Source organism: Acanthaster planci, linkage group LG08 (genome assembly GCF_054643075.1).
Source record: "Acanthaster planci isolate LZ-2023a linkage group LG08, COTS_SCS, whole genome shotgun sequence".
Lineage (NCBI taxonomy): Eukaryota > Metazoa > Echinodermata > Asteroidea > Valvatida > Acanthasteridae > Acanthaster > Acanthaster planci.
The window spans coordinates 21708786-21732974 of record NC_141784.1 but is presented as its reverse complement, the minus strand read 5'-3'; the positions used below and the strand labels follow the sequence as shown (position 1 = coordinate 21732974).

Below are 24189 nucleotides of genomic sequence, written 5' to 3'. Positions count from 1 at the left end.
GGCATAAGTACCTGCGCATACAAGTACATGTGTACACTACATTTTGTAAATGTGCACGTACATACATGTTCATGTACGTACATGTACATGTATGTTTACTGCACACTATTGCTTGTGTAACTCCGTGTTCAAGCAAACGTGCATCGCCTACATATATACAGCTCTTCCTGTCCTTCTTGACAGTTGTTTCCCTACTCGAATAGAACGAAAATTCAAAGGCACCCGCGACAGCTCTTTCGTTCATTTGGTTGCAATCCGATTCAGAACAATCTACACTGCTTAGACTGAAAGATTCTGCGGTGGTGCGTGGAGAAATCCTTACCCTTGACTGGTACAACAGGAAAGGGTCAGTGCACCACCAGTAGCACTAACCACTAAGGCTCGCGTCAGCCGGCGTACTTCGCCCATTTAACAATTGCACTGGTGTATGACAGGGTTTGCCTCAACCCGCGAGTGAAGAGATCCCGTGTTCCATTTGTATACCAACCAGCCAACCAACTGCCGTCTTCAGTCGTCACGCAGTCATCATAAAACAAAGTAGATTTTTCTCAACAAAAGAGGGAAATCACCGACAGCCAGCCCCCACCGACTGTGACAGTTTGGTCTGGTTGTGTTTTCCCGGAGAATATAAACCCCAGTACGACCAGCCTAATGGCATCGACTGAACAAGTTGAGGAGCAAGTTGCAGCGGTGCCACCGCTAACGCCATCAACAGCGAGCCCGCTGACTCCTAAGCAATGCCGGTTCTCACTGCTGATTGAAACGACAGATGACTTCATGCCACGATCTAAGACCAATCTTGCCGGTGTGACAGAGGACGGTGGGATTGAAGAAAGTGATGAAGATGACAATGAGCGTATTCTGCGCTACGTCGAGGATAATGTAGTCGGAAACGACACCTATTTTCCTGGACCTTTTGGTGAAAAACAAGGTAGGAATTGCCACATCATTTTGTGTCGATATGGTTTATAACAGTAAATGTATAATGTTATATAGTTAGGAACCATTTAAACCCTTCAATCGCAAATTTCAAGTTAGGTGGGCTGTCAATTCCAAGTTGTTTTCTTCAGTAAAGTACTCCATGAATAATCATGTTCAAAGCATTCATACGAACCAGTACCACAGCCTAGTTTCAATTCAATTGATTTATTGTCCACAAATAGGAAATTCTTCTTGCTCGCATTTACATTCATTCAGTACAGATAATACAATCGATACAAAATGAAAAATAACATAGTTTGATTTATTAAACATGAACATTAATTAAGGTAATCAGTACGTCGGGGTTTCTCCATTCTGTAAATTTGTAATGCAGAGTTGAATACTGAAAAAAATACCTGCACCTGGTCATAGTGTATGCTGAAAGGATAATTAATCTACTTGGACCCCCTTCCCTTCACTTTCCTAATATTATACATGGCTAAGATCAGATTAATATTCCACTATTATTGTAAAGGTGAAAATTATAATTAAGGTGTTATTATACAGTTATTGTTATGCGCATTTTCATAGTGGAGGCTATTGCAGAGAGTCTGGTGAGCTAAGTAACAAAACGATACCGATTGTAAATAGGCCTAGTTCACTAAATTGTTGGAAAGGCCTTTCTAAAGCCATTCAACGCGTGCAGTCTGTCGTCTCAAATTCTTTTTTCAACAAATGCCAAAGTACCCCGCTGAAATACCACTCCCACTAGCAACACAATAGTGATTGTGTGTTTTCATAGCTCAGGGTTGTGAGTTTTGTTCACAGTATACTTCCCTAACCCTCGTCCTTGGATACGTGAGCGACCCGTTAGTAACTTTGTGCCATCATTGACACGCACACATGACAAGTAGCCTTAGAAGGGAACATTGTAACTCGACGTACATTGCAGTATTGAATTGTTTCCTTGAACTCCGGATTTTGTTTCCTGTTACTGTAGTGTTTTCATGTCCTCCCTGACGTCCTGACACGAACTCTTAATAATTGGAGCCTTAAGGCCAGTCTTTTCTTTTCCTATTGGTGACCACCAAACTGACCCGCAGATGTACCAAGGAATCGATCCAGCTAACAATCGATTCAAGGATTGATCAGGATAGCTTCTAGTGGCTTAATAAACGAATGAGCTTGGACACTAACTCATCACATCCGATTAGTTAGCCTTTATTGCGTTAACCCCAACAGTCCCAAATCCTCCAATTTCAATGCGATTTTACATACTCCCTTTGGGGTTTGGGTTAAAGCAATCTTCTGATACGCCATTAAATCGATCACGTTAACCCTCGATCCATATGTACTTTTAAACTGATTCATCTGATCTTTGACACATTTTTGGGAAATGAAACCATGCAATACTTTTCTTTTTTTTTCAAACTTCCACAGTGAAAATCTGAGTTAAAGTTCATACATTTCATTTTAGAATTTCCATGAAGAACTAATTCTTTTCAAGAGTGTTTAAATCAATGCTAAGTTTTGATGACGTAAATCAAACCTTTGTGTGTGTGTGTGTCTTGGATTAATCTTAACACAAGGATATGAACCGGTGGAAATTAAACCAGGTCCTTTGTGAAATCCCCGTGAACTTGCCCATGGACCATGATGTTTCCTCTATCCGCTGCCATTTGAAGCGGCAGGTCACACGGAAACCAGTGTCAACTGTAAAAACAGAAAAAAATGCGTCCTTGCTCCAAAGAAATGTAGACGTGATCGTAGCCACTTAAACTATAATTGTGGTCGACAATTTTTAAAGGGGGAAGTTATGACACTTGATAGATTTTTGACGGATGGGGGTGTTAGTGAACCCGGCCTGAACCAGCAAGCCTAACATTGTGAAATTGGGGGGGGGGGAGATGTTTTAGTATCCTGGATAAGGCCCAGTCCCAAAAATGACCCAAAACTGTGCGAGTGCTGAGCCAGAAGCCATCTTTATAGCTGCGATTAGGGATTAAAAAACATTTTGTTGTCTCGCTGTCTTTTCTCGATCAAACAAAAACAGAAATGACTCAAGCCCAAGTTTGAGGGGTTCCCTCATAAGCCACCCGCACTCACCTCACCACTACCCACCTGTTCTCATCATTTCTGAATCATTTCAGAAAATGACCCTCTTACACAAAGTCGACTGTGATGGTTTTATTTGTTTGGGAATTCCTGCGTGTGTTTACCCTACTGTGGTCCACGTTACAGCCAGACGGATTAGTATTATGTACACTGAGAAATTTTTCACGGATGATCTAAACGTCTGAAAATACAGTCAAACTTGGGCATAATGAATCATGCTAACCTCGCGAGTTTGGGTGGGTGAGCAGGTGTGTACCACGGAGCACGTCAAGGCAGCATATCAATGGAAACGGTTAGGTTGTCTCTTGTTCAGAAGATGTCATTCCGGAAAAGATATCGCTTCTGTTCTGTTCACTTTGTGGAACACGGTTGATCGTATCCTCATGTGCTCCTTACAGTTCCTTTGAGGAAGCGAACCTAAATAATTCCTGACCCACGCCACTTTGTTCTTTACAGCTTCGTGCGCATGACCCAAACGAATTTTTTTCTCATCTTGTCGTCATCTTTGTATCTTTATCCTAACTCTCGCTAAACGAGAGTTACGTCCCTTCGTCACTCCCTCCCCCGGTCCTACACGCAAAGCCCCCACTTATTCCCCTGCTCTTGCTTTCTTAGAATCATGGAAGAAAGAGGGGCATGGAGAAAAAATGCATCCGTGTCAAGGTTTAGGAGTTCATGCAACTTACGACTACTAGCAATAACCAGCGGGTCTGTTTGTAAACCGTTCAAGGACAAGCCTGTTACTCCACGAAGCGTAACAGGACACCATATGAAAACTGTTTTCCTTGGCGCATGCATGCGCTGTGTCCATGATACACAACATCCGATGACCATTGAATGGAAAGTCCATATTGTTTTAATATGTCGCTCATCTTGTTTGACTACCACGGCCTATTGGCCTTAGAGCCCGCTCTGGTATGCCATGCCTGATTCACTGGCCTGATTCCTGCGGCTATGTTGTTCCCGTGATGACTTTGCTGACAAAAATGCGCGGAGCGACCGCCGCGTCAATGGTATGCACATCAAACATCGGCCTACTGAGGAAGACATATCTGTCCCCTGCGGGTCCTATGTACATGTATACGTGTACACTTACATGTTTTCCGCATGTGTGTCATTTTGAGAAGATCAAAGTCGGACTTCCTTTCAAAAGATCGTGCCCAAACGAACCATTTTGATGTCGGGTGTCAATTACAGAATTTCTATTTATCAAAGCTATTGATCTCAAATGTTAAAAACCGAACACTTTCCGCGACTACAAGGAACTTGGCAATGAAGTTTTCGAAATTAGAAGCAGCAGATAAACTTCTCGATACTCAATTAAGTTGTATTCTTCGCAGAAGTGGTTTGCCGCTTGAATTTGTAACGTCTCAATTCTGTCATCGGTGCAGTTTTAACGCCAAGACGCAGTTGGGGATAATGTTCAGAATGGGGAAATGATTGATACTCCCAAATCGAATTATTGTCGAAAAATGACACCAAAGGGGGATTTATTGGATTTGCATCAGGAAAGATTGGAATTGTTCATTGCAGGAGGGAATTTTTATGCTTCATTTACAGTGATCCATGACGAAGTAGATTGGATGTATTTACTCGGGTGGTCGTTCTGTCAAACAGCTAAAGCCCGCTGTAATTTGTGAGGGTGTGAAAGCGATTTGTTTTTGCAGGTCGTTGGTAAAGGCTTTCAATAATGGTCATATTTAGGTACTTGTTGAAAGATGAGACTTTGTTTTTAGGAGAGACAATGCAGTTGAAGAACACAGCTTCCTCGGCACTTTTAAAATAATCCAACCAAACCAACTCAAATTGCCAAGGATGTATTGACGCAACAAACCACACCTAACATACAGTCTTACTTCCACATTGCAAACATCCTTAACTTCTATTTATTCTTTGGATAAACACAAAAATTCTTCGTTATGATTTATATGTCTCATCCTTTGATGCTGAGGTTTTTATTTTTCTTCATTTTTTTCTTGTAGTTGTCTACTGTGACTACACTGCTTCTGGAAGGTAAGCAAGTTTGTCAAATTGCACCATACAATGAAAAATTCTGATTCTGAAATAAACTTCTGTAGAAGTCAGTTTTATTTGTCATTAAATGATAGAAAAAATTATGAATGTGCCGACTTCTTTAAGAAATACTGTTAAAGTATACAGTGGCTGTCAAGTAACCAACATTTCTCCTTTTTCTAACGTCAAAGAGCGATATACAAATCCAGTCTGTATCCTGGGGATATTTGAACTCCCCAAACCAGAAACGTCAAACAAATGTGGTCAAGTTTAGGATATTGTACATTCCTGTGGAGTTTCATGGTTTTTCTGTCTGTCCTGGCGATTACCGCATGCGCTTGTTATTCGTTTTGTTTTTGTGGGCATTTTGGTCATGTAAGTTAGTTACTGAAGTGCACTAGTCTTATTTGTATGTTTGACCCGACCTACCAACATGTACATGGCAACCAATAAATTGTTTGGCCGATACTCAGTAAACTTGATTAATTCATTGACGTATTTTTTACGTTGTAAAGGTGGGTTCATGCAGTGTCAGTTTTATTTTACGTCACATCTGTTTAGTGTTCCAATATGCATTGTAAATAGTTTGGCACATTATCCGATTGAAATCTCTATTATCATCAACAGTGCAGTTGGTTCAAGATTAGCTGAATGCACACAAGACAATGTCTTGAATCAGTTCAATACGACGCCCCCCCCACATCGGAAACACTCACACCTGCAAGAACACACATGGAGTAACTGATGACACTTGATGATGAATCTGTGGTCCTGGTTTAAAGATTGAAAGAAACTATAGGGAGCGTTTTTACCCTTCTGGATTAACCCCAGGGTATTATTACCTGATAGATAAGAAGCTCAAATCTTTCCAAGAGGCCCATAATCTAACTCTCTGAAAGGTTTTGAAAAGGTACTGTCCCCTTGAAACCAAGCTTTAGGAATTCTTAAATATTGTATTGAAAGTTTTCTCACAAGGTATCAGTCTCGCTCTGCTGGGGTGGGGGTGTGTGTTCAGTCATCCATTGTTGAGCACTGCCTGGTATTTTAGAGCATTAACGGTACCACTTTCTGCTTCCAAAAATTGTACTTCTTTCAACACAAACCTTTTTGGCCATATTTTAAAGAAGCATGAAATTAATATTTTGGAGTGATTCATGAATGCCTTAGAAATTTAAGAATTGGCTTGAATGGATGGTACATGTATTCTCAAGATTCGCCAACATTTCCTACTCAGCTTCCAAAAATTCCAAGTGGAATTGCAAATATTTGACTGCACGCCGAAGGCTTTCCGGAGGTAACAGCGTGCCCGTGTAACCTGACGAGCTGGGTGGTTTGTTGATTTTACAGACAACATTCTTTTGCATTTAGTGGTTGATTTAGTCCGCAAAGCTCAACAGTGGTCTAATCTTACAATGTCAAATAGGAATAATTCTGCTTTTCAAATTCGTTGAGCGCAACTGCACTGAAATAATCTACTATTGAACAAAACATTAATGATTGCGTTTGTGGGGGGAGTTGATAAGTCATGTGTTCTTTCATCAGTCATAGCAATTTTGTTGTAACCAAATGTTATAGAAATCTTTTCCTACCTCGATCTCTGTTTGTTTATTTGTTTGTTTGAAGAGAGCAGGATAATTATTCGGATGTTTCCTTGTTGAAAATGTTAGTTTCGTTCAGCTCGGCAATTGTATCTGTGAGGCGTCAGAGCCCATTTTAACTCCCCTCCCACCCAAATCGCAAATGTTCAACAAACAAGCGCCTTTGAATCTCGAGTCAGAGCTAAAACTAGTAATGCGCTCTTGGAGCCGTTCACGCGAGTTAAGCAAGGATTTCGATCAACTAAGTTGCACTTTGATATTTCAACCCCAACTTTTTCTGGTTTTTCATCACCCTTGTGTGTGACTTTGAGAAATGACAGCGTTGAATAAATTTCCGTCTTTGGTCTCTGCGCAGGGCGGGTGTGCTATCTCACGATGTCATATTAATTTTACGATCCATAGAGTTTACGCATGTACAGGTTACACGGTGAATTACACCCAAATAGGAACTATGTGGGGTTGAACCACTGTGGGATTTGGTCCACGAACGGCTGACCCATGCTTCCACCGCGTGCCTTAGGGAGAAGTCAGTTGACATGAACTTTGAACCTAGAAAGTCTTGGCGTTCAAGTCCACCTGGTACCACGAAGCTCCATCCCAAAATGCAAGCTGTGCTGTGGTTCCCTGCTGTTTGGTCTCAGCAACTGCCAGTTGGACAATCCACAGGATCACTCGTTTTCAAGCGTCATTATAACTTATTTCAAGAGAATTTCGCACGCTTTCGCGGTTTTTAAGTTGACTGATCTACGACAGAGTCTTCTGAAATAAGTGATGAGTTTCCAAGTCATAAAAGTAATATTTGAACAGAAATAGTAGGTCAACAAGGTTATATAATGGACTTGTCCCGATCTCGCGACTAAGTGTTTGAGTTGTTGAGGCTCTAACCACCGTACTCCTTCAGAATTTTAGTTTAGATAAACCGAAGGTGTTGTTGACCGTTTGTTAAAAAAGGTTGAATGAATAAATGAAATACAAGAATGTTTCCTATGGCGTCAGATTTCTGTTTGTGTGGTTGTTAGAATCGAATCGATAGTCTTGTTAAGGCGTAACTGGGTCTTAAACAATAGATTCATGGGAAAATTGCCCGTAGGCCTACATGCACTTAGCATTGCCTAATTTATTCTTTACGTTTGAATCTAGTCTTTGTAAAACTAAAAGTCAATGTGCGTGTGTTAATTTCTACAACCCTGTATTAGATATTTCCTGTACCTTTTCCTCTAGACCACTGAAGTTTATTGAAGACTACATCACTAACCATGTACATCCCTTGTACGCCAACACGCACACCACGACTGGACTTATGGCGCGACAGACTACCCAGTTCCGTAAAGAGTCCAGGTAATACAACGAGCATTATGGAAACCCACAAACCGACCTCATCCATGCTTGGCAACGTAAAAGCACTCGTTTCAACGCAACAACATCAACAAAACTTTGTCAACACAGCAACGACGCAAAGATTAGGCCTTGAATACAGCAAAAACTTCATCAAAACACAAACATCAACAGCATCAACAAAATATTCTGTCAACCCAAACAACATCCGGAAAACATGGAAATCAACTCTGCAGTAACCTTTTATCTTTGCATTTTATCACTAGCATTATGATTGCATGCAACGAAACAACACATCTAACGAATTGTTTTTAACTCTCCAGGGAAATTATCAAACGATGTGTGAATGCGACGGATGAAGATGTCGTCATCTTCACGGGGAGTGGAACTACCGGCGCTGTGCACAAGCTTGTTACAGCACTTGAACTAAAGGGGGATCGGGCCAAGAAAACGGTAAATTGGACTCACGACGGATTCAGAATAGGCCATGGTTGATAGATTTCATGTCGCGAAATCTTCATTGAGGAAAAGCATGTTGCTTAAATGTGATTCCTGTCAATGTGACTGATAGTGGGTTGTTGAACGTCCAGACAATTTTCATTCTTCACATGCTTCACTTACTGCCCGCAAAACTTTCTGCTTCATGAGCTGGCGTCTTTAGCAGAAATAGATTTGTTTTCTGTATGTGCTCGAGACTTTAGAGAGACATCTTACGGGAGTGATGGGTCATTTGCGATGTGTGGGAGTACGATGAGTTTGCTAACTTTCCAAAATGTATTCTTTGACCTCCTAAATCAACTTGTCTCAAAACGATATCTACAGCAAAGGATCACGAGACTAATATTTTATTTTCTGTTTCTAGGTTGTGTTTGTAGGACCTTATGAGCATCATTCCAACATCTTACCATGGAAGGAGACGGGTGCAAAAGTATGTTTACTGGAAGAATTCAGAAAAGTCAAATTATCAAAAACAGTTACATACGCTCAAACATTAACGTGTTCAACATTTGAATTAGCGTGAATATCTGTTTACTTGAATTTCTGTAGGTCGTCCGTATCAGGGATGCAGATCGAGGGCAGATAGACATGAAACTTTTGGAGCAGAAACTGAAGGTAAAAATGTCAAATCTCTAAAATAAATTCTCTATTTTCGAATAATAAAAATATCTTATTTCGGTTTGTGGATCGTGGATTACGTTGCCATTTCTATGTCAAATTAACTGAAGCGGTCACTGTGGCTGTTGTAAGAAATCTGTTGGTCATCGCTAGACGTCAGTGAGTGCTCCTTCAACTGTTATGCTTAAGACATGATTGTGATTGGCTGATTCGTTATTCAACAGTACTATCAGCACAAGTCGAGATTTCTGATTGGCTGCTTCTCCGCTGCATCAAATGTCACTGGAATTGTAACAGACACGTTAGCTGTGGCAAGCTTACTTCATCAGTATGGAGCGCTATCCTTCTGGGACTATGCAACAGCAGGTGAGAAGGAATTTGCTGCCCAAGACTTGGTGTTTGTAAACATGCGGGACAAGTCAAGTTCCGATAAACACAGATCAACACATCTGGTGAAACAATCATTTTACCCATTAGGACATCGTTATGATATGATCCCTAGACTGTTTGGGCCTGATCGCCGTCAGAGGTGAGGGACCACTTAATCTTTTTCTCAGAGCAAGTACTTCATAATTTGTGCTCCCTCCGCCAACATGCAAATAGTTGAGGTAAATTGTATGCACTTTCGTGGCTTTTTTTGGTCACACGCTTTCAGAGTCTTTTATACTTTGATTTTTATCATCCGCAGACTCTCCCTGAATATTGAAGAAATTTCCACTTTTCTTAATCTGCAGGACCGTACCTTAATATCGATATGAATCCTGTCATTGAAGTTGAAGATGATGACGAGAACGAAGAGTATGTTTCCTTCAATGAACAAAATTCTGAGAAATCCTGAAAGCCGTAATTAAAGATTGCCTTTGAAATGATTAGCTCAATTAAATTCTGTTAAGATAGAGTTTGTCACAAGGAATGCAAAGGCGTCCATTTTAAATTAAAGCTATTTTAATGGGATCTGTGCATCAGATAATTATTCCGTAAAATTGCTAAGGTTTCTAAAAAATAATTGAAAATTCTGAAAACAAAAACCTCTATCCTCTACGGAATACTTCACTTTCATGAAATCCATTGAAGAATCATTGCTATATCATATATTTCTATTTCTTTATTCTCTCACTGACAATACTGTCAAAATCAAATACAGTGTGAAAAAATTCATTAGGTTTAAGCATTTTAATTTCTTTCTGATTGTTTGTGTCCAAGAATGGAGTCTCTAGACTTCAGCAAAGACGCTGTCTATCTGTCTCCTCATAAGTTCGTCGGCGGAGTGGGAACACCAGGTAAATGTGGCCTTTTATCAAAGCTTTCGTTATCTAAACAAGCTAGAGGTCTTGGCAGTACACTTCATTATTGTCTGTAGTCTCTAGGTACACGCCAAATATAGCTTTGAAAGTGTCAAATGGTTACGGATCACTAGAGAAAACACCGAGTTAACGGTGTATTATTACGGCCAATCTGTCTGCACGATGAGAGCTAATTGGCTGCAAACTGATGTAGACGCATGGAGACTTGCCAACTTGAAAAAAAGACTAACTAGGGTTGGTCAGGCCAACTCCCTGCACTGACGAGTGTTTGGTCATGATTGTAAATCATATGATGTCATGCAGTTCTGTCATCACACTACTTGACACAAGGGACATTGATGAATATAGTCATGCTGTGGACTGGACGCCGAAACTGGGCGTCAGAAACCAGACCCAAAGAGATCGTCTGTGGAATCAATTGTTCAGAAAGGTCGACAGATGACAATCGTGAAATTTGAGATAGTTATCAATTAATAATAAACCCTGGGTTATCATGAGTTTGTTACCCTATCAGAAGACATCAAGTTGCAAAACGATCAATCAAATTCTCAAAGTTCTCCTGAACTTTGGCGGTTGTATCGGAATGCCTTTGGATGCCGTTTTAAAACTTTGATTGCCAAGTAGATACCGTATATCATGGGGTTTATTCACGCGATAATGGACATTTTATTGAGAAGTGCGGCATTGTGGTATTGGGTTCTTGAAATAAATGGAAGTCTTGCACTCTTTGGGAAGAATTCTTTCAAGCCGTGGGATCCAGCTGTAAGATTTTTTATGAACAGCAAGTTGATTACATTTTGCCGGAAGACCTCAAAATGGCTGTATAATTGTCGATTCGGTAATAAAGATTTTTTTGTCTTTCAGATATCTAATACGTCGTGTTCAAGGGAACAGAATGGTGATAGTGAAAATATGCCATAAAACAATTGCGGTATACGTGTGAAAAACTGGGGGCAGAACGACGAGCGTGTTTGGAAATAACTTCCGAATTACTGAGGACTCATTCTCCTAGCCTCATTCGATTGTGCTTGGGGAAAGTTGGGATATCATTGCATCCTTAATTTTAGTATTTATTCATTTTGCTGTTGTTTTCAGGGCTTCTGATAGCAAAGAAGAAACTTTTCATGAATGCAGTTCCTGGGTCAGTCGGAGGTGGCACTGTGCTTTATGTAAGATACATCTATCTGTCATTCACATCGGTTTATCCTTAAATTTTTCTTGTTTTCCACATTTTCAACCAGTATCCTCAATAACTCTCCATCTTTGGTGTTGGGATCCAGGTAACAAGAGACACTCATCGCTACCTTTCTAATATTGAAGAGCGGGAAGAAGGTGGAACGCCAGCTATTGTAGAATCTATCCGCGCTGGTCTAGTCTTCAGACTTAAAGAGGTAAACATATTTTTCTGTACAGATTTACTTACTGTCGAGAACTTTGAAAGTGCTCAGAGCCACACACTTAAAGTCAAACCAAAGGAGATTTCATTTTATCTCACTGACTCTTTTACTTGTATCTTCCCTATTAATACAGGCAATTACCCCTGCTCTCATTGAAGAACGTGAACACGACCTCTCTCTGTAAGTATGGTGTCCCATGGAGGACTATGATTCAATTGAACTTTGATCGAAACTTCCATTCAAGGAATTATTGTTGAGTGTTTCTGTCAGGTTTGCATATCTAAATTCATAGTGCGTCTGAGTTCAGGAAGATATGGAACCAATGCTTTTATTTCTGAAAAGGGAACTTCATCACTACATAGTTTCTACGGTTTAACGCCAATAGAACAATGTTGTAACTGGCATAGGCCTACTTCTGCACCCATTAAGCCTACGTTTTCTCACCAAAGCAATTCTTTGTTTTTCACATCTAGACTTGCCTTCAAGACGTGGCGACGGAATTCTAACCTGATCTTCCTGGGCAGCAAACGAGCTGAGCGTCTACCTATCTTCTCCTTTCTCATCGTCCATGCTCCCAGTGGTAAAGTTTTACATCATAACTACGTGGCCGCCTTGCTCAATGATCTGTACGGCATCCAGGCACGAGGAGGCTGCGCCTGCGCAGGACCATATGCGCAAGATCTGCTTGGAATCGATGAACCCATGGCGGAGCAGTTTGCTGATTTTCTTGTCGATACCACAAGGTATGATTGGAGAACATGTCAGGTGTTGGAAAACAGCATACTTCAGACTTCACTGAGGACTGCGGGTGTAGACCGCCTCTCAATGTCTCCACCAACACTTTATCCTATCCGAATTTCAAAGTCTTTTTCTAAAGATTGTCACCTGTTCCCTTTTTAGTTATTTTTCTACGTTTCATTTTTGACATTCTAATTCCATAAAATAATTTACATGTACCCCGCATGTAATTAGGTTTGTTTTTACTTTTTAGAAATGAAGAGCTGGCCAATAAAGGAAAGAAAAAGAAAAATGGGAAGATGGCCCCTAAGCACAAAGCTTTGGAGATAATGAAGTAAGTTATAGTCGCCACCAACTTTAGCATTTCAATATCACAATTGCTATCCCACCCCATCATTTTATCCCTGTTTCCAATTTTAGATGATTTAATCATTTTATTTGATTGTTGATTGGATTCAGTTTAGTTTGTTGTTGTTGCTTGATAGGCCTGGCTTCACGCGGCTGAATCTGCCTTTCTTCTTCTCACCGGATGTTACTAACTTTGTTTTGCAAGCTGTGGATGACGTCGCCACCAACGGCTGGAAACTGCTACCACAGGTAACAACTTTCCCGCCTCCCATCCAACCACCAAGGGCGCTGGTCGCTGATCAGTTTGATTCAATCCCAGATCACAGATCTTGAAAAGATTAAGTTTCTTTTCAGACGGTTGTTTTTGATCTCATATTTTTTCTTTCTCTCTAATAGTACGATTTTGACATGTACACTGGCAACTGGATCTATCGGAATCCAAAGAGCGAGTCAGAGGATTCACCCCAAGGGTCCACAGCATCGCTTGGAGACAGTCTGCTTACCACCACCTTCGTCAAGGGGAAGTTTAAAGCTCCACCCAGCCCCTTCGTGTCCAGGAAGAAATATGTCCAAACGACAAAATTTCAAGTAAGACTTCCATTTTCATCTTCTGTTCGACTGTTTTTGCTGATCATGTTTTTTTTGTGTGTCAAACCGATGACGGAAATCTTGATATTGTTGATTTTGTTTTGAATGTATGCATATTCGGAACAATAAGAAGAAAACTCATTCTTTTAAAACAAAGCTTACGTGCAACTCACGAGGTAGATTTAATTTCACAGTTCAGTTTTTTGCGCAGTCAAGTTTTGCAGTGTTGGCATTTAAAGTTTGTGCTTCCCCACTGCGAGATCGACAGTGAAAAGTATACACGCATAGCGCCCTCTACTCGTCATAGCAGATTTTGACGGTTCATTTTCTAGTTTATTTCCTCCCTTCTTTCAGTGACTCGTTTTTTTCTTCTTCCAGGAAATGCTACAGATTGCCAGTGTATTTTACAGCGAGGCTGAAGCAAAGTGTAATGAGGTAAGAAAATGTTACAAGAATTTTAAAAAATGCAAATCTGTTCTTGTCAGATGGCCCAGTTATTTCTCCCTAAATAAGGTCATTATGTTTTGTTGCGAGAAAATATGCGATGTACACAGCGCGTAAGAGTGCTTTTTTGTCAGATTTGTGCATGCAGTCAAGCTATTTATTTATCAGTACTGCTTTTCACGTAGGTTCCTGATTTGAATCAGGATGATGAATTTATCAATGGGGTTGGTGACCCCAACATGGTCTGGTTTTTGCAACCTCATGAGGCACTAGCGCACCTACGGGATCCCAACCTTGATCAGACAGACTCCGGTTCGGCAGCACCACTGAGGTTAAAGGTCAAGAACGTTCCGTTCAAGCCTAGACAGTCGACCGCTCGAGGTTCTCGGTTCTCTCGTCGAAGCCGCAAGTCTCACAAAAACCAGGCCAAGGAGACAGGGAAACAGACCATGAAGATGTGTACCGTACTGTAGATAGTCTTGGAAGTATAGTAGCCTATCTGTAACGCTGATGCAATCTTGCTGCGTCAAGTTGTGTCCAAGATAACTTCGATGATCGACAATTTGGCCCCAGATAAAAGTTGACAATGCATTATACTGAACGTGACTCACCTTTAGAAAGTGGCAAAACATCACACTCTCACCAAACTAGGTTTGGGTGACGGTGGTTTGGATGACGATGAAGCCACACAGGTTATCGGATTTGGAGTTTGAACTTACCATGAATGGATGCAAGTGGAGTTAAAATTGGTTTAAGCAGATCAACTGATTGAAGTACCCGTAACCCCCTAATTGTAAGATAGTAAGGTGTAATATTTTGCATATCAGAATGGTCACTGTAATTTTATATTGTAGGCCTAACTTCAGTTTCAGATATAAGATCCAAACAAAAGCGCGGTATAAGAGAATCGAGGTATTCTTTTCAACGATTTATGCGCTTAAACACTTACTGACAGACATTCATATTACATGTATGTCATGCAACAATTTAGTTTAAGGCATTATCCTAACGCACGCTATCATTAGCTCCATAATTTCAGTATACCTTTTCACTCCGCCTGGGAGGTTGGGAATAATGACAAACCAATATATCTTTACAATAACTTTTAATTATATTAATGCATCGTATATCTTTAGATATCACGGATTAGTATTTTATAAAGTGGAACGTCAGAGCTGTCGAATTAACTTTATTGGTAACTTGTTAAGAATTATTTTGCCAAGCGCTATTTGTCAAAACGTCAGTGAGGTGTGTTTAAATTTTCATACCAAAAGGCGTCTTTTTGTATAATGAAAGCTCTTTAAGATGGTGTCATACTACGTCTATAATTTAATGGGCAACGGTTAACGATATGCTTCAATACTTTAAGAATATTTAAATTGTCATATGAAAGAATTAATGCCTTGGGATTAATTTTACGATAAGTGACCTAAGTTGAACTGCAGACAGTGAACCCCGCTTTTCCTTTTGAAAGCAATCATTTTTTGTTGGATAAGTTAGATTGTTTAAAGTTATACCCAGTACCTGCATTTCGTACGAGTTTTCTACAAAATAAATAGTAGAAATAATATTGTAAAACGAAATAAAGAGTAAAATGAAATGTTTAATTTGACATAAAACTCGCACTTGTGCATAGAAAGTACTGGCCGGTTTGGTTCAAAATTCTATATAGGCCTATTCCCTCTGCAGCTATGTCAAAATAACATAAATTCGCGCAGTTAAAGGTTACACTGACATTTTTCCGATATCACCGCAATGCATTTTTCTGGCGTTGAATCTGTAGGAGTTTTTAGAGTTACTTTTTTCGGTCATTTTGACATAAAGTTTGCGCAAATTGAACATGGCGTTCTTGCGCAGCGCGCATTTTTCAGAGACGGATTAGTCAAAAATGCGTACTTTTTCCACTGCGGTGCTCAAATGACCGCAACAACAAAACTAAGAGACTGATCGAGTTAAAAATTCACATTTGTAATCAGGAGTGTCTGTACATGCTTGGCAAGTTTCAAAAAATCGAGCGAAGCACAGCCAAGTTCTTCGGCCTCCCCGGTAGTGAGATGGACCAAAATAACCCGGCTCTTTCCGGGTTAAATTCAGTCAGACTTACTGGTTTTATTTAAGTTTGGATTAGAAAAGTAAAGATTTGCATATTTTGAATTCTGAAATATTTGAACCACCTTACTTCAAACTTCTAATAATAATATTTACCACCCTTAAACAACCAAGGATATCTATGTACTCGTATTAAGGCAAAATTTCTCGAACGTTTTTTCTCAAAATGGAACAAATGATAGTGAACCTACAAGTAGGTCTGACAGCTATAAAGATGCACACTGGTCAAAAACACAACTCTATTGCGCAAGTCCCGGAGCACAGACCAAATGGATCGAAGCTTCTGTTTGAATCCAAATTTTATGTGGGTAATTCCAGAAATTAGAGGTCTATTTTTCTTTGTGTCCCTGTCACGTCTGACATTTGATCTTGTAAGGTCAGAACACAATTTTCTAATTTCGAAGAGTGTTGAATTAGGGCAACTCACCTGCCAAACAAATAGTAATAGTTTGAAATCAATTCCGGTGATATTTTCATGTCAAATAACAAAGATCAGATGTAACAGGGACACAAAAATGTTACACTTTGGACTCCTAATTTCTGGAATTACCCATATGACACCGACATTAACCGACGTTAAGTTCATTCCTTTGGACTGGGTGTCTGGTCATTTTCGATAATGTCATCGCCTCTGACCTCACCTCCGTCGTCATCATTGACGTTTTGATCATCATCAATCGCAGTGGTGACGTCACTCTTTTCTGCTTTGGTTCCCTCGTCTTGAGACAGTAGCGGAGTATCTTCGATATCTTCCGGGTCATCCTCCTCATCGTTGACGTAGTTGAGGTCTTCGTTTTCCTTTTTGTCGTCTGTGTCGCTCTCCATGTACTGGATGAAAGCGAAAATCAAGATGACGACGACATACGTCACTCCGATTGACCTGAAGGTTACTGTTGAACCTGCAAAGAGGGAAAGACGAGTAACTGTAGCACTGGCCTAGAAACACCACCCATCACTGGGCATTGTGTTCGTCTAAGCAATTCTTACCATGCTTTAATCAGTACCCCGACCATGCTTTATTTCGACAGCACATACAAATATGCTTTAGACTGTAATCACAGATTATAGAATAGAGAAAACTTCATTTTCTGCAGAGAATGGCTAGGGCCCTATATAAATATGGAGCGCTGCTTCAGGGACAATTACTACCACCAAATTGTGGCCGCCGCCGCATAGGTTAAAGTTTTTCCCAGCTCCCAGATGGAGAAAGTTGGGAGTCAATGTTAAGGTCATTCCAGCTCTTCATTTGCGTTAAGATGTACCCTGCTGCCGCGTACAAGGATTCTGACTTCAAGAATGTTCCACGGGAAATACCATTAATTGCAGTCATGGCACCATACTCACCTGCGCATTCTTAAACTAGAGCGCGCGCGCGCGCATTGACAAATCACAGCATCCTATTGGTCAAAGAGGAATGTTACACCTGCATAACACCTGCATGATCAACTGTCAAGTGACCGTGCAACTACAAACAAAATGTGTTTGATATTCAGTGGCTAGTAGCACGTACCGTACGCACTGATGATCACGCCGCCGAATATAGCGCCACAGCCCCGGCCCAATCCATGGTAGACACCTTGCAGAATTCCCTGGGCAGAAGACCGGTTTTTCTGGGAAGTTGCAGACCCGATGAAGGACGTACTTGCTGCCCATACCAAGGCATGAGTGACTCCTAATAAGTGGGAGGAATAAATGATACCATCTCAGACAAAGAACTGGCAGAGAGGTACGTAAACAAGAATTACGAAAGACTCGAGTTTGCAAATTAAATACTCTCTATTACCTATTATTGCTGATAAAAAGTTGCAATCACTCATTATAACATCAGTGCTCTGCCCGTGGAATAACAACTACTTTTCCCGGAATGTAATATTCGGAAAGTTTCTGAAATCGATTGTACATGTATACGTGGCAGAATCACAAGATCTTAAACACAACTGTCAGAAGAGAATATGCAGTGAAGTATGATAAAAATTACCTTGAAGCGTCTCGACAGCCAGAACCCCCCAAGGGTTGACGAGATAGGAGACCGTGATGAACCTTACAGCAAAGCAAGATAAACCCAGGCAAAGTACGGGGATGTGTCCCAGCTTCCGTATAAACCAACCACTGAAGAAATATCCGGTCACTTCCGAGAGGTGATTGATGATAGATGCTACCCCAAAGAGTGTTGGTGGCCCCCCAAGGTCCTTGAGATGCCAGTAGAGAAAGGTGAAGAGAAACCCAAATCCGAATCCTGCAAACCACACTACGTATAGTACGGTACCATATCGGACGCTGGCATACAAGCTAAGAACCTCCCAGTATCTGGGTTCATCTTCATCCTGGTTATGATCTCCTCCAGAGCTCATCTCATCCGAGCTTCTCTGAAACTTTCCGACTGTCTTCTTGACGTTTTCTAGCTCGATGACTTCTGAGGCGCCTTTACCATGCACATGTTGAAGCTTGTCTGTTGTGTATTTGGATTGCCCGACCGTTATGACTTCGTGCAATGACCTATACTTGTATTGAAATTGAGTGGCCACAAAGAAGGCGCATGTTATCATGACCGCATAGGTGCCAAAGCAAATCAAATAATTCACTTCTTCCATTGTAACTTGTCCATCACATTCTACTTTGGTCGTCTTCGTTCGGTCCAAGATGAATCCCTCAACAAACATGAAAATTCCCCAGGCCAGCGAGCCGAACATTCGCTGACGGCCGTACATTTCCATGCGCTGATGGCCCAGATAACCCAGCGTTGCAGAATCTGCCAAAGTAATTGTGGGTGAGCTGAAGAACTCGCCAAGAATCATCAGAAGCAAGAGACAAATAAATGTTAGCCTCCTATCCTCAGCCGTGTACTTTATAACTGTTACACTTCTCTGTTCTTTGGATGCCTTATTTACTGTTGTTGTGTTCGAAATGGTGACCTCTGTGTTGGGTTTTGGTACGACAATGATCTTGGAGGCAGTGTCATTGGCATCTCGTCTAACCTGTTCTTCATTTCCATCGCCTGGTACTGCTGCCTTCCCACCGTGATCGACGTTAATTTTGGTTATTTCCACATTTGAAATGCTCCCTTCTTTTCCAGTGCTTTTTGAATCTCCTATCACGACGAGGGTTGCATTCCTGTGCACGGTTGAGTTAATAACTACACACGTACTTGGAGCGGGTTGAACGAAAGCTACGGCCTCAGTGAAAACGAGCCAAGAGAGCAATGAGAACAACAAAATAGCTTTGGCCTTACGCCATGTATCAGCAACAGCGCCCCACATCGGCGCAGCGCAGAACTCCACAAAAGGTCTTATACCGACCAAGACACCACTCTGCGATGGACTCAGGCCCAGTTGCTTGAAGTAGACAGCAATGAGTGGGTATAGACTACCGTATGAACCATAGAAAGTGAAGTAGAATATCTTACAGAGTAGAAGGTCTGGATTGAGTCTGCCTGAACAATACCCCTTGTAGCGCCGGCTTGACGATGTCTGCGACGAGGTGTCGCTGTCATCCTCATTTGTCGTTGTCCTAATCACGTCCTTTCGTTCAATGACGAGCGTGTCGTCGTCGGGATAATACATATTGAGGTCTTTTGATCTATAGCCTACCAGAAATCGATAAACTTGCACAACCTTCGATTGTGAACTTCAGATCAAAAAATCCAATCCAAAGTAGAATCTGGAAAATAAAAACGATAATGTTAACTTGGAATTTGTTGGCTGAATTAGATTAATTTACATATGAATAACTTGGATACAGTGCGTATCAGCCGCCTTGATATGAACGCATTGTGGCTTAGTTTGTCCGATTTAGCTCTGTGATTTTTTCTAAAAGCACCTCAGTACAGGCCTCGATATCTGTTCTTCAACGTCTCAGCTACACGATGTTAATTTTTGCTGAATCACAGTGTAATAACCACTAAAACAATGCGTCTTCCTTGAGTAAATCCCAGGTTTACTCCTGATCTCCAAGTTGAAGGCGATGTTCATTACCCGTTTCTACGGTCGAGTTTTACTCTTACAGGGAATATAAATATCATGAACATGTGTGAAATGCTTCGTACAGACACAAAACAGACACATTAGATTCATAGTAAAATAAAATAAATTTTAAAAAATAATGGAACCCTTGGTTTGATGCGGAATATAAGCCACAGGGAAGACTTTTTCCATTTTACTGACATACGGCTATGCATTGAGTAAACTCTTTCTTATATTTTGCATAATTTCAATTTGCCTTTTATTTTCACATAATCATCACTTCAGTAGCTGGTCTTTTGCCCTTCTTTGAAAAAAAAAACACCCTTAACCGTAACAGTCCTCAATCCTCCAACAGGTGAAGGATTGAGGACTGTTAGGTATGACAGAACGTTCCATGTCACTTATGAGGGATAAAGTGTAAAACCTTTGTAACCTTGTGAATTTTCCCAACAGGATAACTCACTTTCTCTTTTTTCCCTAAGGATTCTAGCCAAAAAGATATTGGTCAAAATACATTTTCAACAGCTTACAAATCATGCAAATCCTTATGTACAGGACATGTACAGTAATATTCACCCCTGAGAACAGTCTTCAACTCTCCAATTTAAGTAGGGACTAGGTCGTTGTAGGGTTGATAAAGAGGGTTTTAAGGACAAGGGAATTGACGCTGGTTTAAAAGACATTAATCTGGCAGCCTATTTTTTCTTTCATTTCTCCTTTTCTCTTTCATGTAACACAGACACTGTTAACATTTTCATCCAGGTGGCCTGCCATTCGGTCTTTAGGATTCATTATATTCATAATTTTTCACTTTTTTTGAAGCTGATTGTGATGGTATCAATTGTGCTCGCGGACTTTGCCTTGCCTTTATTGATTTTACAAGCATCTTATCAAGTTGTTTCATGGGATCCTAGAACAAATGTAAGTCTAAACTACTGTAAACTGCTTGCTGACTACAATGACCTGAAATACAAATCCCAAAATATGGAGGGCCTGACGTTTCGATCCTAGCAGAAAACTGACGATCAAAACGTCAGGCACTCCATAATGTGTGATTTTTCCTGAGATCCTACTTAGAAAACTCTGGTTGCTGTTGCAAAAATTTGTTGCGTTGTCCTATTTACGTGAAAATTCAATTTTAAACTGCTTCTTATACATGGGTGTGCCATTCTTCTCTTCTGTCCTGCAAACCTTAGTACGTACGTACGGGCATGGCAAAGGTATCAGCGGCGTGGCTAACGGGGGGGGGTGCACACACACACACCCGGTTGCACTCCCCCCCCCATTTGCATATTATGATCACGATTATGTACATTATGTCCAACATCCAGTCAACCGCTCCACACACACACGTAAGTGTGTATTTGCCCCCCCCCTATTGTTCCTGTTTTGTTTGTACCCTAACTTTTTTAGAAGACCGTGCTCAGTATCCTGGCTATGCCGCTTGAAGGCATTGAAGCCACAAGACACGCAAACAAAACAGGTAATAAAACATTAGAAATTAACGTAGTTCAATAAATTACAGTTGCATGTTAGCTTCAAGACAGACGTAACCAGGAAATAGAGTACATACTGTGTACCAGGATCGAAGTTTGCCCTGCCTTGTAGACCAAGGGCTGCAGTTGCATTAGGTTACAAAGAATAATAAAATCTGCATGTATGGTCGCTTTCACTGCAAAGATGGCGCTATAGAAAGGGAAAGAAACTCCTTGAAAATTTCAACTCATTTGGTTTATATCATCGCCGCGTCAGCTGCCTAGAAATGAAAACTGCTTTCCACACAATGGCCCGAAAACCATGAACTGTAATACATTTAAACAATCTCGCAACTTATCCCATGATTATCCTACCTGTATCAGCGATCAGACGGCACGTCAGTATTTTCAATCAGCCCGTTATTCGTATAGTATACCTACTGCACATTGCATAACCTTTCCACCTTTTTATATCCACCTTAGCCAACTTACCTTCACTTCAGTTTCTATCATGGCCACTTCTTTACATCTGAATGCCACATTTTCCAGTTCCATTCCCTAACGAATTCCGTCTTGTTAGTAGTGATGCTAGCCATTATACACACCGACTTGTGTAGCACAACTCATGCAAATGCCCATCTCCACCCTTGCGTGACCGACTATGCCTCGTCAAAAGGTGTATTTTTATTCAAAATGCCTGAGCACACCTTTTAAATGCTAAATGTGGGTGTATACCTTGAATCACAATCGTTCGATCTTTCTGTCTGCAACGAACGTGTTTCACATAGATTTTGACCCGTCGACTCAACAGTGGATCGAGAAATATCGTGGTGGCGCATAACAAGCGAGCAGGATGGATGAACGACCATAAGCGTATTTTATAGCTTTTCATATCATGAAAAAACTGAGTGCATTTTCACAAACCAGTATATTTTGTATAAGAACAAAGATAAGATTTCCATAATCTTTAGTAAGTAGAGGATACAGTTCGGTGCTGGTAGGCAAATAAACATAAAAGTTTATTCCAATTTAATGATTACAACAATATGAAGTTCAACAACTAAATAAACAAAACAACGTTCAAGCAAACCCAAGGTTCCAATAAAAGTTAGACAATAGCCCAGATGCTTCATTTTTTCATTTTTTAATAATGCCTTCAAAATACACTTGTTTGACTAGATCAAGGATTTTTTAAATGTTGTTCGCGTGAATTTTTGTGGCAACGCAGTCGATATAACTATTCATAAACCTTGGCAATAATCAATAACACAGCATTTTCGTATCGACATCTCCAACACAAAATTTAAACCTGTTCCCCTGATATTTTCCCAATACAAAGGTACAGTGGACTCCGTATGCGTACTATACAGTGCTAACTACTAAGTCTGTGTAGCATTGAGTAACCTCCAGCCGATTATAACCAAATCAAACATACCGGTGGAACTCGGCACGGGAATTCTTTCAGCCTCTGTGTCCGTTTCTGTCCGGTTTTGCTATGATACTGTGTTCTTCAAACCAATGCTCCTATCCTTTCTTGACTAAGTCCCCCAAATCAAACCACGAGCGCCCATTGCCAGACACGCAGTAAGTTCCCTCTCGACCACGTAATACGTCCACCTGTTGTCAGGGCAGTGCACTTGTTGCATGAGATCATGAAGTGCGTTGTTATAATGGGGCCCACTTGAACTTTACCACCGCCAGCTACCATACCCAACCTTATGCTGATTCTCACGCATGACTTTTTACAGGAGCGTCTGCGTATCTGTTGCCTGCGTAGTATTACGCCTATTAGCCATGCGTGTCATGCATAGACAATTATTCCAAAGTTTAATGTATTCAACCGAAAGCTATTTGTCCAATGATGCATATGCTTTCTTCCCCACAATAAATGTTTTTGCCAGGGGCATGCAACCCAATCAACGGGAAACTTTACAATACGGTGAACAAGAATAACCTTTGTTACTCTCTAGATTATTTGTAGTTTAAGTTTAGGATGGGCTGCTAGACGATGATTTATGAAAGGCAAGTTTTGAACCAGTTTTGTAATACTCAGACGTTTTTCTCACTATTTACTTTACTTATAAGTATCTGCGGGCATTGAACATCTTTTTTATGATAAGCGTGCTGTAATCGCTCGGTCTACTTGCAAAGAAAATCTCTGCGTGCAGAATACGTATTTTTATCAGTAGAGGGCGTAATAATTGTAGACTGACAGCTGACTGGTTATAACATAGGTCAGTCTCCCTTCGTATCAAGAATGCCAGCATATAACCATCTACTGCAAAAATAAAATTAACTTAATGCCCAGCATTCCGATCCCCTTCTATTTTTAGATGCAGTGGTCGCATGTCCGTTAATTTTTACAACACATTATAATCAACGTTGTGCAAAAGTGAAGATCAACGTGCCAAAAATTAAAAACTGTTGAGGGACTACTTTTGATTTGTGATTCATGTTAGCGAATCTGGAAAAAGGAGCAATTCATGAACGCCCATTATTAGTGGATATTGACGACACTATCCGAAAGTCAACAAAATGGGTTCGGACAGTATTTGCTGGTTTGGACAATTTCGGAAATGGGAGGTATTCCGTTTCAGTGTTGCCTGACAGTGGCAGCTTACAGGCTTGGCTTGGCTTAGCTTGGCTTCGTCACATCTTGTCGAAGCTTCCCCTTGAGAAACAAACATAATATTAAACATAAATGAAATAAAGTCTACGTTTTAATAATT

The 24189-nt window shown here is 40.6% G+C and overlaps 2 protein-coding genes across 4 annotated transcripts; one reads left to right on the top strand and one right to left on the bottom strand.

Annotated features, from left to right (window-relative positions):
* Positions 1-54: 54 nt before the first annotated feature.
* Positions 55-15559, top strand: LOC110975241 (uncharacterized). Its single transcript, XM_022227557.2, has 18 exons — positions 55-931; positions 5019-5049; positions 7869-7985; positions 8306-8435; positions 8845-8910; positions 9030-9095; positions 9323-9464; positions 9833-9896; positions 10302-10378; positions 11498-11571; positions 11683-11793; positions 11933-11979; positions 12273-12542; positions 12791-12871; positions 13023-13134; positions 13282-13473; positions 13852-13908; positions 14103-15559. Exons 1-18 carry the CDS (start codon positions 652-654, stop codon positions 14388-14390), a joined length of 2205 nt encoding a protein of 734 aa, XP_022083249.2. The 5' UTR covers positions 55-651; the 3' UTR covers positions 14391-15559.
* On the bottom strand, positions 14833-23189 carry mfsd6 (major facilitator superfamily domain containing 6). 3 transcript variants are annotated; one of them, XM_022227584.2, is made up of 4 exons: positions 22896-23189; positions 18005-19683; positions 17537-17698; positions 14833-16925 (listed from the first exon to the last, which is right to left on the bottom strand). In XM_022227584.2, the coding sequence occupies exons 2-4, from the start codon at positions 19584-19586 to the stop codon at positions 16609-16611; spliced, it is 2061 nt and encodes a 686-aa protein (XP_022083276.2). In that variant the 5' UTR covers positions 19587-19683; positions 22896-23189; the 3' UTR covers positions 14833-16608. The 3 variants fall into 3 exon arrangements, with proteins under 3 accessions (XP_022083276.2, XP_022083262.2, XP_022083271.2); XM_022227570.2 differs by lacking the exon at positions 22896-23189 and adding an exon at positions 21953-22876; XM_022227579.2 differs by lacking the exon at positions 22896-23189 and adding an exon at positions 21836-21943.
* Positions 23190-24189: the final 1000 nt, after the last annotated feature.